Below are 17,301 nucleotides of genomic sequence, written 5' to 3'. Positions count from 1 at the left end.
CATAGGTTTGAGATAGTAGTAGATTAGATGTGATTTGTTTACAACATTTTGTTTTGCATAATTGACTTTTTGAATTTAATTTCAAAACAACTTGACAACTACTATCATAATGGACATAACAACTTCCCAGAACACTACTTTGTGGCTGACGCAGTGGCTGTCCACATGAATCTCAATAATTACAGCTCAATAGGAGGATAAATAGAAGGTCCTCACAGCAACCATCAACATCAAATGCTAATGTTCAACAACACGCTACTCAAATTAATAACAACTCACCTGATTCAGAGAATTCTTTAGTAGATTTTGTAGGCGATGTAAATGACATGGACTTGGCAGCCCCTTTGTTTCCAGATGATGATCATGATTTTATGGACATCATTGACCATGAAAATATTGCACAAAACAATATTGCTCCTCCCAATGCTGCCCCCCTTCATCACATTCCTCATTTTCAATCTTTAGATTGTCCTGATTTTTAAGAACTGTGTAACAACTTTCTAGGCAGACTTGACAACAACATATAACAGCTCACATGTACTGGATGTAATGAAGAACATTTACACTATACTCTGTCAATTCCTGCTGACAACTACTTTTTTAACAACCACCACTACCATTTCTTTTTTCCATTATCACTTATTCCATTATCAGGTCGCGAACTGTATGACATGGGAATTTCTAGTACTAGATTAAATAATTTATAGCAGTAGAAGATTAACAAAAACTATAATAACTCTAGTCTCACACTTTTTAGGACATAAACGCGTGTGTTTCATCCAAAATGTAGGCTGGTGATCCTTCTTATAACTGACGGTAAAATAACGGTGAAATATACAGACATTGGAGTTGCCCACTCTGTTTTGTATATTGATTAGTTTAGTTGATGCTCGGCTGAAATACTGAGTAAATGTCAAAGGAGGAACTTGAGCTAGTGATTGCAACAGGCCTTGTAGCAAATTTAAAATTACCATTTTCACTAATCAAGCTGCTCAGATTTGTATCAAGGCTTTATTTACTGTAGCATACCATAACTTTTGGAGTGGATTTTTTAAAAGTCTGTGTTGCATTGATTTTAGACAAGTACGGCATTTTGATTTGTCATCCGAAAACTGAATTTCATGCTTGCAACACGCAATTATTGTACTATCACCACCCAATGACACAAATTTCTGTTGATCGACTGATTGTAAATTTGTAAAATCGCTGCAGAAAAGCATTCATTCAGTTTTTAGCACAGGCTCACAGTCATAACCAATGATTGGTTGTATTTTCTATTGCTTTGCTTGCAGAGGTTCCTGAAGGTCACAGTCGGGTCGGAAAGATAATTTTTAACACCAAAGATGTGCTTGGTCATGGTTGCGAGGGCACATTTGTGTACAGGTTTGTTGTGTTCTCAACTTGCCCAATTTATTTGTGGTAGTTTTTCATAAAACATGCAATAAAGGAAACTTAATGAACCAATGTTATTCTGTACAATTATCAAATGCATTCTCCTTACTCCATCTTTACATGAACTAAGCTTTGCTATGTTCAACTGCGATGAGTTGAAAAGAGTGTTTAATAACTACAGAGGTAAATATGACGGTCGAGATGTGGCTGTAAAGAGAATTCTCCCAGAATGCTTTAGTCTTGCTGAGAGAGAGGTGCAGTTGCTGAGGGAGTCTGACCAGCATCCCAATGTCATACGGTACTTCTGTACTGTAAGTAGCTTGTGTTTTACCTTGACCTAGTGTGACTGGTGTGATAACTCCAATTTTGTAATACTACTTCATGCTTGTGAATGATTACTCATATTTGAGGCGGTGCAGCCATAACTTCTTTCCCCTCATTTCTAAACTATCTGATAAGTAATGCATTTATGGTTTATGTATTAATGTTGATCCGGACATACAATACATGGAATCATTTCCTCCTACTGCCTATTAAAGGTGCATTAGTCTTGTCATTTCTAAAAGCTCTCTGTCAGTGGGTAAGTCTTTGCGCTTGTAAAACTTGTTATTCTTCAGCTTCAGACAAAGTAAAGGTGTGTACTAATACTCGCCCCATTTTTTCACATCTTTTGATTTCATAGACTTTTTCTATAGTTACATCTACTAAACACCATAAGTAATTTCAGACCTTGGCTATAAACAGTTGAAGGTGATGCTATGTAGCAACATTTCTCAATACTTAGAAAGTTAGCTACACTAGAGCCTGATCACTTTTCTATTATTTTTAAGGAAGTCTGTTTAAATATGCAACAACTAATGAATTTACCATTTTGAGTTTATCTAAATTAGTACGAAAGCATTTCAGTTGTTCAGTTTCTTAAAACTTTAAAACTATGATACAAGTTTAGAAAATAAGGAAAATTTCATTCTTTCAATATTCTCTTGTTATAGATTGGCTTACCCTTCATTTAAATATAAATCATCAAAGCACTGCTGGCAAAACATGAAAATTTGGGCTCTTTCAGTATGTCTGATTCACTTAATAGAGAATTCTATGTTTTATTTGATAATGTTCAAGTAGGTTTTATTGACAATGAGACTAAAAAAGTAATAACATTGTTGTCTTATAAGATCTTACAGTAGTAATTAACTTGTAAGTATAGACAGCTGTTGATAATAGACTTGGTGTCCTTAGCGATGCATGTATATTTGACATGACTAGTAAAAGTTACTTTTTTTGTGTAGTTGTACGACTATTTATGACTGAGTTCTATAAAACCTTTATATTAAAGTGGTGGGCGTGACGGTACCATACCAATCGTATAGTACCTAAGCAAGACCAGTTAACAGTCAATTAAATAGTAATAACAGTTCACATGCACCACAAACGATTATAATTGTTTTATTGAAAAATCTACAAGACGTTAACATTAATTTGTCCCATAAAGGCATAAACCCTTTTGCTGCATGCAAAACCTTGTTGTTGTCAAATATTTAGCCTTTTAAATGTTCTTTTTTGCAGGAGACAGACCGTCAGTTTAGATATATAGCTTTAGAACTATGCTTGGGCAGTTTAACTGATTTTATTGAAAAACGAGTGGTATGTCAGACCCCCGCATTACAACTTTTGGAACAAGCCATGTCTGGCCTCGCTCATCTACATAGTTTGGGTATAGGTAAGTATATAAGATATTCTAACATATCCTTACAGCACTCCGTAGGTCTCTACCATAGTCTTTAGGTAAGTCTTTACCATAGTCTGTAGGTAAGCTGTACCATAGTCTGTAGGAAAGTCTCTACCATAGTCTATAGGTAAGTCTCTACCATAGTCTATAGGTAAGTAGTCTCTACCATAGTCTATATGTAAGTCTCTACCATAGTCTGTAGGTAAGTCTCTACCATAGTCTGTAGGTAAGTCTCTACCATAGTCTATAGGTAAGTTTCTACCATAGTCTGTAGGTAAGTCTCTACCATAGTCTATATGTAAGTCTCTACCATAGTCTGTAGGTAAGTCTCTACTATAGTCTGTAGGTAAGTCTCTGCCATAGTCTGTAGGTAAGTCTCTACCATAGTCTATATGTAAGTCTCTACCATAGTCTGTAGGTAAGTCTTTACCATAGTCTTTAGGTAAGTCTTTACCATAGTCTGTAGGTAAGCTGTACCATAGTCTGTAGGAAAGTCTCTACCATAGTCTATAGGTAAGTCTCTACCATAGTCTATAGGTAAGTAGTCTCTACCATAGTCTATATGTAAGTCTCTACCATAGTCTGTAGGTAAGTCTCTACCATAGTCTGTAGGTAAGTCTCTACCATAGTCTGTAGGTAAGTCTCTACCATAGTCTATAGGTAAGTTTCTACCATAGTCTATAGGTAAGTCTCTACCATAGTCTATAGGTAAGTAGTCTCTACCATAGTCTATATGTAAGTCTCTACCATAGTCTGTAGGTAAGTCTCTACCATAGTCTGTAGGTAAGTCTCTACCATAGTCTATAGGTAAGTTTCTACCATAGTCTGTAGGTAAGTCTCTACCATAGTCTATATGTAAGTCTCTACCATAGTCTGTAGGTAAGTCTCTACTATAGTCTGTAGGTAAGTCTCTGCCATAGTCTGTAGGTAAGTCTCTACCATAGTCTATATGTAAGTCTCTACCATAGTCTGTAGGTAAGTCTTTACCATAGTCTGTAGGTAAGCTGTACCATAGTCTGTAGGAAAGTCTCTACCATAGTCTATAGGTAAGTCTCTACCATAGTCTATAGGTAAGTAGTCTCTACCATAGTCTATATGTAAGTCTCTACCATAGTCTGTAGGTAAGTCTCTACCATAGTCTGTAGGTAAGTCTCTACCATAGTCTATAGGTAAGTTTCTACCATAGTCTATAGGTAAGTCTCTACCATAGTCTATAGGTAAGTAGTCTCTACCATAGTCTATATGTAAGTCTCTACCATAGTCTGTAGGTAAGTCTCTACCATAGTCTGTAGGTAAGTCTCTACCATAGTCTATAGGTAAGTTTCTACCATAGTCTGTAGGTAAGTCTCTACCATAGTCTATATGTAAGTCTCTACCATAGTCTGTAGGTAAGTCTCTACTATAGTCTGTAGGTAAGTCTCTACCATAGTCTGTAGGTAAGTCTCTACCATAGTCTATATGTAAGTCTCTACCATAGTCTGTAGGTAAGTCTTTACCATAGTCTGCAGGTAAGTATCTACCATAGTCTGCAGGTAAATATCTACTATAGTCTGTTGGTAAGCCTCTACCATAGTCTAGAGGTAAGTCTCTACCATAGTCTGTAGGTAAGTCTCTACTATAGTCTGTAGGTAAGTCTGTCATGGTTTAAAAATCTGTTAATTTAAACTCATACTTGTATTGTCTAAATGCTTAGATATTGGACCAATGTTTACATAATTTCCTAAATTCAGTTCTCGCATGTGCCTAAGTCTGGTGTCAGTTGATTTTCTATTCTAAGAGTGGAGTTCAACAAGTTCAATGAAAAGATGCTAACAATTTGCTGACTCTCCGTAATTCCAAGGATAATAACAGTTTTTAATATACCATGCTGACAATATTTATAATATACCATGCTGACAGTATTTATAATATACCATGCTGACAGTATTTATAATATACCATGCTAACAGTATTTATAATATACCATGCTAACAGTATTTATAATATACCATGCTAACAGTATTTATAATATACCACGCTAACAGTATTTATAATATACCATGCTAACAGTATTTATAATATACCATGCTAACAGTATTTATAATATACCATGCTAACAATATTTATAATATACCATGCGGACAATATTTATAATATACCATGCTAACAGTATTTATAATATACCACGCTAACAGTATTTATAATATACCATGCTGACAGTATTTATAATATACCATGCTGACAGTATTTATAATATACCATGCTAACAGTATTTATAATATACCATGCTAACAGTATTTATAATATACCACGCTAACAGTATTTATAATTTACCATGCTAACAGTATTTATAATATACCATGCTAACAGTATTTATAATATACCATGCTAACAGTATTTATAATATACCATGCTAACAGTATTTATAATATACCATGCTAACAATATTTATAATATACCATGCGGACAATATTTATAATATACCATGCTAACAGTATTTATAATATACCACGCTAACAGTATTTATAATATACCACGCTAACAGTATTTATAATATACCACGCTAACAGTCTTTATAATATACCATGCTAACAGTATTTATAATATACAATGCTAACAGTATTTATAATATACCATGGTAACAGTCTTTACAATTCAATATAGAATTAGTGACACATACCACTATTTATTTTAGCAGATGGTCAGATAATTTATTTTCTACTTTTAGAGTGAATGTTTAAAAATGTGATTATGTCAAGTTGTTTCTTTTTGTTTGCCGTAATTGACACAGAATATTGCATTTAGTTCACAGAGATGTGAAGCCTCACAATGTTCTGCTGTCACTGCCAGACAATTCCGGGCAGATAAAAGCTCTTATATCAGATTTTGGTCTGTGCAAAAAGTTAGCCGCAGGCAAGCATTCCTTCTCTAAGGCATCTGGTGTGACAGGCACAGAAGGCTGGATCGCACCTGAAATGCTAAACTCGGAACTAAGAACGGTGCGTATTTGTGTTCCTACGATAATAGAGGTGCGCAGCACAGCTCTTCTATGTCCTAATGAAAGCATATAAAGTTCAATAGCATTATACGTGTATTGTGCTATTTATAAAGAAAAATTAAATTAATCAGTAATGCGAAGCAAATGAAATGTGATTTGAGCAATGCTGTATGCCTATATGAATGGGAACACAACTCCATTATTCGAGCAATTCTGTACGCCTATATGAACAGGAAACACAATTCCATTGTTTGAGCAATTTTGTATGCCTATATGAACAGGGAACACAATTCCATTTTTTGAGCAGTGCTGTAGGCCCATAATAACAGAGATCACAACCCCGTTGTTTGTTATCAAGATTTCTCCTATAAAAAGGATAATTCACCTTAATGTATAATAATAATATTAAATATAATATAAACAACAGAAAGTGTAATCAAATTCCTTTTTGGTTTTGATATAAAAACATTTATTAGTTACTGGACTGGCAAGCCGTCCTATGAAGCAAGAGAAATTGCATTTAATGCGTTTGCTCATGGTTTACTATAAAATGCTATAAACGGAATTGCGAATTGCCTGATGTAGTAGCGATCTGGTGGTTTTCACTTGCAGACCACTTCAGTGGATGTGTTCTCAGCTGGCTGTCTCATATACTACGTAGTATCTGGAGGAAAGCATGCATTTGGTGATAAACTACGACGCCAGGCAAACATTCTCAACGCTGAATATAAACTGGAAAGCATCAGTTCTCCAGGTAAGTGGTTGACACAAGCTATGTGGTCTAGGCTATACTGTAGGCAATACAATACAAATATAACGCTATTTCAGTGTAAGAATGCATAGCGGTTAATTTGATAATTCACAGAATGTGATTTAGGTAGGTCGTGGTAAGTTGTGATTTAGAAGTTTTGGTATATTAATCTTGTTTTTAGAATACAAAACTTATATTTTTGCAATAAATGAATACACGCATCTCGAGACAATGCCTTGAGCATTATAATTATGCACTTCAACCTTGGTGTGCACCTGGTTTTACAAATCTTTCAAAATATGATGTGCAGTTTTAACAACCATCTGTCCCACCATACGAATTAATTTCTATTATATGATGCCCAAAATTACAGTTCTGTATGCAAGATTAAAAATAGGCCTTGCAAATATTTAAAATATATAAGCTAAGTTAATTATATCAATATCTAGTGTATTTTAGAGTAATACTTTCATTCGTGTCTCTCTGAAATAAAGGAGCAATGAAAACCTGTTTACTGATTGCTATTTTATCAATTGAGTTTTTACATACTATTTAGGCTTTGATATGTAGTTTTTATATAATAAATTTGTTTTATTGCTATACGTAATTGCTTGAAGTATTATTCTTTATTTTGTGCTTAGAATGGATTAAATGAATTACAATATATTCTTATAAGAGCATTTGCTACAACGTAGAACTCTTTTACCAAATGAACTTGATAATTCAAGGTTTGACTGTGATACTGTGATATCTGTGATACTGTGATATCTGTGATATCTGTGATATCTGTGATACTGTGATATCTGTGATACTGTGATATCTGTGTTCCAATGAGAATGAATCCGACAAACTAAAAATTTCTGTATGGTTACTCTTGTTAATTAGTAATTTTTATTAACTATTCACTTTTATTAATTCACTAAACTTGACAAGCATTCTGGGTTTAGTTGATGCTTTTATAATTGAGACCGTTATATTGTTTAGCATATGGCTCTAAATAAATCTTATTGGTTTCTCTTTTTCTTAGAGCATATATGCTGTCTGCACCTCATTTCCTGGATGTTAGCCCATGATTCCCATGAGAGACCGAGTATGGCGGAGGTTTTAGCACACCCTTATTTCTGGTCGGAAGAAAAGCAACTCCGATTCTTTTCTGTAAGTTTCATGGTTTTCTGTATTTATTTGTATGACAATAATTTTCCTGTTAGTTCTTGGAGACACTTCATTTGTTCTTGCTGACAGGATGTGAGTGACAGGATTGAGAAAGAGCCAGAAGGAAGCTATGTGGTTCGAGGGTTGGAAGATAGATCTGATTCAGTCCTCAAGGGGGACTGGAAAGACCATATATCTATAGAACTATACAATGGTATGTACAGTCATAGAGCTATGTCATAGTATGTACAGTCATAGAGCTATGTCATAGTATGTACAGTCATAGAGTTATGCAATGGTATGTATAGTCATATGGCTATGCAATAGTATGTAGAATTATAGAGCTATGCAATGCTATGTACAATCATATACATGTAGCTACATGTACGTAATGGTATGTACAATCATAAAGCTATACAATGGTATGTGCAATCATAGAACTGTACAATTGCATGCCCAATCATAGAGCTATGCCTTGGTATCTATTTAAATAGAGTTGTATTACTGAGAGTTTAATGGAAAGTTGAATGGTTTGTAGAATCGAATTATTTTCATGTTGTTTGAAGATATTTTTTGCGAATAAAAATCTCTAATTATTTTTTAAATGAGCAACAGAAAAGTTATCTATCGTCTTATTGTTTTCTGGTTTGAAATATTTTATACAAGTTATACTATGTATACTATAAAACCTCTAATTGAACGCTCTATTTTTCAACCTCCTCTATGAGGGTAGTCAATTGAAGGCGGCGTTCAAATAGAGGCTGGCGGTCTACTTTTCAAATGGTTCGTCAAAATTTGCGGAAGATAAATTTAATCCTATTAAGAGCGAAGGGCATGTCGCCTATACTTTGCCCTCTTTTTCCGGTAGACCGATATTATACATTTTGAATGCAATAAATCTACTAACTTACCTCTAACTTGCCAAAGATCTCTTAATAAATGTGCATCGAGAAACTGAGAAATATCTCTATCAGTTGATATCTATTGCTTGCAATTGACCTGCGATGATACATATAGCCTGTGTGCTTCTTTGCAATTTGTTGGAATTTTCAAATTTTATTTAGTTTTATATTAGAAGACATTTTTATTTTAGATCTACATGCATATTGTTGAATAATAATAATAATAGTAGTTATTTCTATGGCGATGCTTTCAAAGTTCTACCTACCATCGTAAATTTAAAACCGTTTTTATATATGTACATAGTACTTCGAAGTATCAGGACCGCTTTAAACAAGGAACCATTGTTAGTCTGAGACAATAACTAATTCTATAGCGCTGCTTTGAAAGTTCATTTACCATCGCAAATTTAAGCCGTTTTTCTTATGAATGTAGGCTATTTTGAAGTAGAAAGACTGCGTTAAACAAAGAATTACTACTAGCCTGAGACCATTATTGATTATTGCTACGGTGTTGCTTTCAAAGTTTCAACAAAAAAACGAAAAGCTTTGGAATTGGACAACGAAAGAATTAACTGATATTGATATAAACGATTCATTATTAATACGATTTTGTGGACACTTTTCTTTTTCTTCTAATCAGTTGATATTATGGGCTCTAAAAGATCAAATAATGTCAATGTGGCGGTCATATGGAGGTGGCGTTCAATTGGAGAGTTGCGGTCTACTTTTCAGCTTTTTTCTCAGGGTGGCATTCAATTGGAGGTTGCATTCAAATAGAGGTGGCGTTCAAATAGAGGTGGCGTTCAAATAGAGGTGGCATTCAATTAGAGGTGGCATTCAATTAGAGGCCGCGTTCAATTAGAGGTGACGTTCAATTAGAGGTTTTGCGGTATATATATAAGTTACTAATACAGTCAGACTTCTACCTGCTGTTACTTACCTGCAAAGTTTCTCACAGACAATAAACTGTAAAATATACAATCACAAATATATAAAATAAGTTATCTTACACCTTTCGTAATTTAAATTAGAGTAAATCTCGCCATCAGCATCTCTATCAGCACTTTTACCTATCTTAACTCGCACACCTTTTTAACACCAGACAACATTAATCATTTATTTCTCTTTAGATTTAAAAAGATTTCGCAGTTATAGAGGGTCATCTCTGCGAGATTTATTACGTGCCATGAGAAATAAGGTTGGTGTTTGAGTTTTATTGATAAATTATTATTTATTATTAATAATTAATTGTGCCATGTTGATATATGAATACAGTGTACCCTCCGGATACGATTACCCTGATACATGATTTTTTCATCTTACGAATTTGAATGTTTTTTTCACCTCACCATACTAATCCTATTTCACCAATCATTTTCACCAAATTCAACAAAAGTTTTGCCCGAGTTCAAATTTGGCAGTCGGTGTACTTATTACGCGCGTCAAAATAACAAAGATACCTAAATGCTGTTCGTCGAAAATATTTTTACCATGCCTAAAAGAGACACAATGACAGATTTTTCTCAGTTCAGCAATTCTCTGTGTGGAAAATGGTAATATTTTTACTTCAAAAAAAAATTGTAAAGTTTGAAAGTATAAATTGTAAAGTATAAATCCCTTCATTCAGAATCTTTAGTGATCAGACAACTTCCATTAGCATGCTAACAAAAATCCACTTCATTACGAAAACAGCATCGTTAATTAAAGGTTGACTTGCAACAAAATTCACATTACAGTTATTTGGTATCAAAAAATTCACCGTGTCTTACTCTGTTGTGTTGTAGGTGCAAAATATGTGGAAATGTGATTACAAGCTCTTAAAAGCTCGAAAACGAAAAGCCGCCGTAGATTGGAATCTCTTTATTTCTCCGACGTAGTCATGAAATTTATTTATTGTTTTGTCACGTGATGTTCTCGCGTGAATTGAAAGGCCAATAAAAAGCTCAATATAAAACTTATCGTAGCACTAGTTTATGACAAACACTTCGGGTTTTACCCGAAGACCCCGTATCAAATATAGATGCTCGCTACTTTACAGTTTTGTTTCGGTTTGGTCTAATCGGCAAGTCGTAGTCTGATCATGTGACCCAATACTTCGGAAATAATTTCTGCAGCACTTTTCGATTATCACAAGTGACCAACAGGCTCGTCATGATTATCAGACAATGATATGTACTCCTTCAAGCTAAGGCTAAAAAATTAAAAAAAAGTTTACGGTAAGTTATAAGATATCACTCCTAAAAGTTACAGCATTACAATGACGATAAAACAGACGCGTAAGAACAATAGACATGGTTTTAATTAATGCGTGAAGTATATTTGTGAAAATATTTCGATGAATAAGGTTGCATGAAAGTGTAAACAGAAACCATCTACCACAGCTACATCACATTCGAGCCGTTTTGGAAAGAGAATCCAAACTACAGCGGTATCGTGTGGCTGCATTAACTGTTCGTTTTTGAGCTTTTAAGAGCTTGTAATCACATTTCCACATATTTTGTCCCTACAGCAGAGTAAGGCATGGTGAGTCTTTTCATATCAAATAACTGTAATATGAATTTTGTTGCAAGTCGTCAACCTTTAAGGTGTTTTGCTGAATTAGGCCGAACATTATTTTTAAGAGGTCCGTTAAAAGTTATAGCGCAAGTGAAAACAGAAACTGTTAAGTGATAAAATTTTAGTGATAAAAGGATGGAATTCTGTAATACAGTTAAAAATACATACTAAAACTTAATTCTAAGTGTGTGTGTGTTTAGTAAGCTAAACTTATTTGAAGTGAATTCAAGGTTTTTGTTGTATGTTTTCGTCTATATTGAAGGTAAGAACTTTCTATGGTACGTAGTACTTCTCATAGCACATTGTAATGTTACATTTTAATGCAGGTCATAAACAATAAATTCACTAAATATAATAAATTTATTGTAGGTAACTATGGTTACTAAGCTTAATATGTTATTTTGTTACTAACCTTTAGTATGTACAGCGCTTATATAAAATTTTGACAATTTTTGCCAGGGGATGTTTGCATTATATAATTAATACGGTTTCTATACCCCTACATACGATTTTTTCACCATACGATGCTAACCCTGGATCGGATCAAAATTGTACCCTGAGGGTGCACTGTATATGGTTTTATACGGTTCCTTATCTTAAACACACTATTTTGTTCTAGTCATGAGATCTTTTGTTCTGTAGAAACACCATTACAGAGAGCTACCAGAGGAAGTTACTAAGTCATTGGGTCAAATTCCAGATGAATTTGTTCGATATTTTACGTCACGGTTCCCAAAACTTCTTCTGCATTCTTATCTCACGATGGCCTGTGTACGCAAAGAGCCACTTTTTTCTAAATACTATTCATAATTTAATCTAGTAGTGTTCTTAGTTACATATAGTGTTGGAAACATATCAGCATGGAAACATGGCAGCACACCCTTTCATACAGCTGACGCCACATGCTATGTCCGTTTATCATTCTACTAGCTGCTTTTTATGGTGCTGCATTCCTAGTACAACTAAGACAACAGTTCTGGTAATGTGCTTTACAATCATGGCATGGGCCCAACAGCAACTTGCTATGAAATGCCATCAATAGTGAGCATTGCTATAGCATAGGCCCATCAACCACTCGCTATGATACGCCATTAACAGTGACCATTGCAATAACATATGCCCGACAGTCACTTGCCACAACTTGCCAAACTTAGTGAATACTTGTGGTGAATTTGTGTTCCATAACCACTCATAATAGTCTGTATAACGCCTCACTCTTATATACTTTTATTTTATTATTTTATTGTCCATTGCAAAGCAATTCTGCATTATCTTATATGTATATAACTATGCTATACATGTAGTTATCAATGAAGAGCATTTCTATCGATAAATGCACGATTGTATTGGGAATTACGCATTCTGTATTATTTAATGTACTGTAAATATGATATAATCTGTGATCAACATATACAAGACTGAGTTTTATAGAAATTTAATTAAAATGATGAGTAAATATCATTAAATAAACTATTTTATTGTCAAGCTTTGGTGTTCTTTATTTCAACTGATCATTTGCAGTGTGAGACAGATTCAATGCTAACTGCTGTGATTCTCTAACACAAACATTGCATGTAATTTACTAGGCAGAGTTTTAAACTTGATCACATCAGTGGTTAGTCAATTTAATGCATAACATACATGTATATTACCATAACATACATGTATATTACTATAACATACATGTATATTGCCATCAGTATTAGTGGAGGTCTTACCTGACCAATGATTTAGTTACAGTGGGGCTCTGCATAGTAACCAAGCCATTGATTTTGTTTAGGTGGCTATGAACACTTTCAAGGTCTTGCTTCATCCAGTGTTTTTCAGAAGAGGTATAGTTTATTTTACTGTCACCTCAATAACATTACTCTAGCCCTAGCGCATGTAATTTTGGTATTTCATGCAAGGTAAAAAGTGACTCTGGTTGCTCTGGTCAACTTTGGTTCAATTTATCTACACATTAGCCATAGGAAGACAATTACAAAATTGTTTATTCTAAGAGGCTATTTGAAGGTAACTCTATAACTCTTTAGTTCGGAAAATGATTTGATAATTTCTTATCCAATATTAAATGCTGTTAGCTTGTTAATATTATGATGATGATTTCTATATTGAATGAGAAAAAAGGTTCTATTTGCAGGCAAGATGAAAGTGTGATATTAATAACATAGATAATGTAGTCAAAATAAAAAAATTGATATTACAGGATGTGGTAACCATCTTGCTATATAGCATAAAATATAAAAAAATAAATCTGTTTTTGTCAGGTTCATGAAATATGAAAGTTGATAGATGTAATAATTAGTGGGACTGTCAGTTTATTTCTTAACTTCTGTCAGCGAATTAAAAGTGAATGTGCTCACTACTCAAATACAATGGTCATCCGCCCTTGATCACTAAAATAGTAATTCACAAGAAACCAAATATGAGCCCACATATGTTTTGTAAAAAATGAATGAAAGGAGGATAACTCAAGTCCTGAACATGTCCTTTCAAACAAAATTGACATAAACAGATTAAACGATTGAACTGTTGTAAGTTGTATTCAACAAAAAAGTAAAATATGTATGTCCAAGTGCTATTCGATCAGATCAGGTCTTCTCATATCATAGTCATTGTACTTCACTGAAATATGGGTATTGTTTTTAGATCTGCGATTTGGATTGTTTGCTGTGTCAGCTACAGGTGTGGTTGTTTCAGTTGGTGGGATGTTGCTGTGATGAGAGGCACTCAATGTTGCAGCTTCTGCTGTCTCAGAAACTATTACTGGGACTGTGATTTTGTGCATCTCACCTGGGGAATCCATAACCTGACTTGGAGCACCATCTCTTTGTTCTGGCTATGTGACGAGGCACTGGTAGGAAGTATTGATCTGTTAGATCAACCTATCATTCTTTGGATAGGAAGTGTGGAATTGCCAACAATGGGTGTGTTCCTGTATTCGAGTATTGCTAGGAATGGGTTTTCTGCTCGTTTCAAGAACCTTCTGAACATCTTTACTGCTGCTTCTGCTTTCCCATTTGATTATGCATTTTCTGGAGAGCTGGTTAAATGCTCGAATCCCCAACTGTTGCTGAAGTTGACAAACTTCGCGGCTGTGAACTGAGATGAACAATCAGGAGAATACCGTAACTGGCAAATATTCTCTTGCATGCCTTTATGACTGTTTTTGTCCTAATGTCTTTAAGAGTATCATACTAAAAAAATCACTCAAGTAATCAACCACTATGATGTAGTCTTCCCTTTATGAGTAAACAGGTCTATGCCTACTCCGCCGGTATGCCATGGTTTTGCGTAGTTTCCTTGCCCTGAGCCGGAGCATCCATTACCCAGCTTACACATTAATCTATGTGTGACCTGATGTATATTGCCATGTTTGGCCAATATACGCATCACCTGGCTCGAGTAGCAGTTGTATTCTGATGGCTAGCGTGCAGCCTCTGTAGAAATTTGAGCCTGTATGATTTCGGGATAACTGGGATGATTTTGGGTTAGCCTAGTCCCGCACTCGAGGATTTCTGCCACACCCACCAAACCCCACACACACAAAACACAAACAACTGTTGTTTATGTTTTGTGTGTGTGGCCGTTGGTGGGTGCGGCGGAAATCCTTGAGTGCGAGACTAGGCTAGCCCGCGCTTAATATGACCCCAAAGCTGTTGATGTTATGCAATCACTATTTTGTCTGTGCGATATTACTAAAGTGTTATATTTATATTTTATGTCATCTGTGAGAGTGCATGGTCCTACATACTCTTACTATCATCGTTTGTGGATTTTTTTGCATAACCTAATTTTAGATTCATGATGTGTTGGCAGCCATATTTTCATAAAAGAAAACTTCACGCTATTCGCTGCAATATTTTGTGAGACCATTCAAAAACCTATATTAATATCATACTTAGCAAATATATTTTTTAACACTATATGTGAGCGGAAATCAGGTGTGAATGAGGAAATTTTTAGAAATGGCCACAAAGATTAAACAACTCTCAGACAACGCTAAATTTGTCCTCACAGTATTACAACTGATCGTCATAATCACTATTCCTATCATGGGGAAACAACTCGAAGGCTTAGCGAGGGATGGAGACGAGCATAAAGTTTTCAATTGTCATTAAGGGTCTAGGTGTTATCCGTCGTGGAAAGCAATCTACAGTGATTTTACCCAACATTTAATTAGCAAGACATTATACACAAAACAATTATGAGCAAACTAGCAAACCATCTGATAATATAGCAAACACTTTTGCTGACACTTTTTCCTCCATTTTCACAGTTGATGATAGTGCTTATCCCATTCCCTCAACAAACGAAACTGTAGCAAACTCTACCAAACAAAAGACCAAGGCAATAACTGTTTCCAACGATGGTGTCTTGAAACAACTTAACCCTTCTAAGGCTGCTGGCCCAGATGAACTGAGCACATCATTGCTGAAACACCTAGCCTCCTATATTGCACCCACTTTTACCAAGATACTGCAATACCCTTTATCCAACCATACTGTCCCTAAGGATTGGAAAACGGCTACTGTCATACCCATTTTTAAAAATAAAGGTAGCAGGCTCCTGCCAACTAACTATCGTCAAATCTCTCAGACATGTGTACTGTAAAAAACCACAGAACACATAGTTGCACACTCTCTCCGCAACTTTTTAGACTCCATTGATTTTTTCCATGACTGCCAACATGGTTTTCGCTCGAGGAGAAGCTGCGAAAGTCAGCTAATCCTCATGACTCATGAACTCATTGAATCATTTGATACTGGAATCCAAACTGATGCCATTATCCTTGATTTTTTAAGACCTTTGACAAAGTGCCCCACAGCAAACTTTTATTCAAACTTACCCAAAATAATCTAGACAGAACAATTATCGCCTGGGTCGAGGATGGGTTGAAAGATCGCACACAGACCATTTTTGTAAATGAAACATACTCCAAACCATGTCCAGTTTCCTCTGGTGTGCCCCAGGGATCTGTTTTAGGCCCCTTCCTCTTTTTGATTTTAATAAATGATATGCCAGCGACTATAAAGACCTCTAGACTCAGACTTTTGCTGATGATGCTCTCTTATATTCCCAGATTGAGTCAGCCAGTGACTGTGCAACTCTTCAAGCAGATCTTGATTTGCTCATAGATTGGGCTGATAAACGGCAGATGGAATTTAACTTCACAAAATGTGAAACAACTTCTTTTTTAGGTCTCATGAGAGGCCCATTTTTCACAAATATCTTATGAAAGGCCAACAACTAACTTATGTTAATCACTTTAAATACCTCGGAGTCATTATAGACAATAAAATCAACTTTAGCCTTCACATAAAAATACTATAATCAAATCCTTATCCACACTATACATGCTCATGAGGTCCCTCAAAAGTTGCTCACCCAAAACAGAAACCCTTTCTTTTAAAACCATCTGCCACCCAGTTCTTGAATATTCATCAACTGTCTAGTCTCCATTTTTATCCAAGCACATAGACTCCCTCAAGTCTGTGAACAGAAAAGCTTTTAGATGGGTGTTTAAACTGAAAGAAATGAGAGGATTTCTGACCTCATGTCTGAGTGGTCATGGGCCACCATACCTGCCAACTCTCACGCATTGGGCGTGAGACTCACGCAATTACCCCAAAGAAAAAATGAAAATGCGTGAGATTTTTGCCCCAATTTCCACAATTTTATATATACTATCATTGATACATCAATTGCCCCAAAACCAAATCTCATGCATTGCCCCACTCCTGGGTTGGCAGCCCTGTGGGCCACTCTTGCAGAGCTTCGGAAGACGGCCGACCACAATCTAAAAAAAAACAAAGTAATGAATGAAGAAATTGCAATACCAACT

The 17,301-nt window shown here is 35.2% G+C and overlaps 1 protein-coding gene across 1 annotated transcript in view; it reads left to right on the top strand.

Annotated features, from left to right (window-relative positions):
* Positions 1 to 12,879, top strand: part of LOC137394206 (serine/threonine-protein kinase/endoribonuclease IRE1-like) — a 28,465-nt gene extending 15,586 nt beyond the window's left edge. Inside the window, exons 13-21 of the mRNA XM_068080928.1 lie at positions 1,293 to 1,383; positions 1,574 to 1,703; positions 2,956 to 3,109; positions 5,903 to 6,096; positions 6,708 to 6,849; positions 7,874 to 8,001; positions 8,089 to 8,212; positions 10,031 to 10,098; positions 12,099 to 12,879. Of these exons, the coding sequence (XP_067937029.1) occupies positions 1,293 to 1,383; positions 1,574 to 1,703; positions 2,956 to 3,109; positions 5,903 to 6,096; positions 6,708 to 6,849; positions 7,874 to 8,001; positions 8,089 to 8,212; positions 10,031 to 10,098; positions 12,099 to 12,266 (1,199 nt within the window). The 3' untranslated portion in view covers positions 12,267 to 12,879. The remainder of the gene's footprint in view (positions 1 to 1,292; positions 1,384 to 1,573; positions 1,704 to 2,955; positions 3,110 to 5,902; positions 6,097 to 6,707; positions 6,850 to 7,873; positions 8,002 to 8,088; positions 8,213 to 10,030; positions 10,099 to 12,098) is intronic.
* Positions 12,880 to 17,301: the final 4,422 nt, after the last annotated feature.

This window comes from Watersipora subatra, chromosome 1 (genome assembly GCF_963576615.1).
Source record: "Watersipora subatra chromosome 1, tzWatSuba1.1, whole genome shotgun sequence".
NCBI lineage: Eukaryota > Metazoa > Bryozoa > Gymnolaemata > Cheilostomatida > Watersiporidae > Watersipora > Watersipora subatra.
Note: the sequence above shows the minus strand (reverse complement) of the source record. Positions and strands in the feature narration are given on the sequence as shown.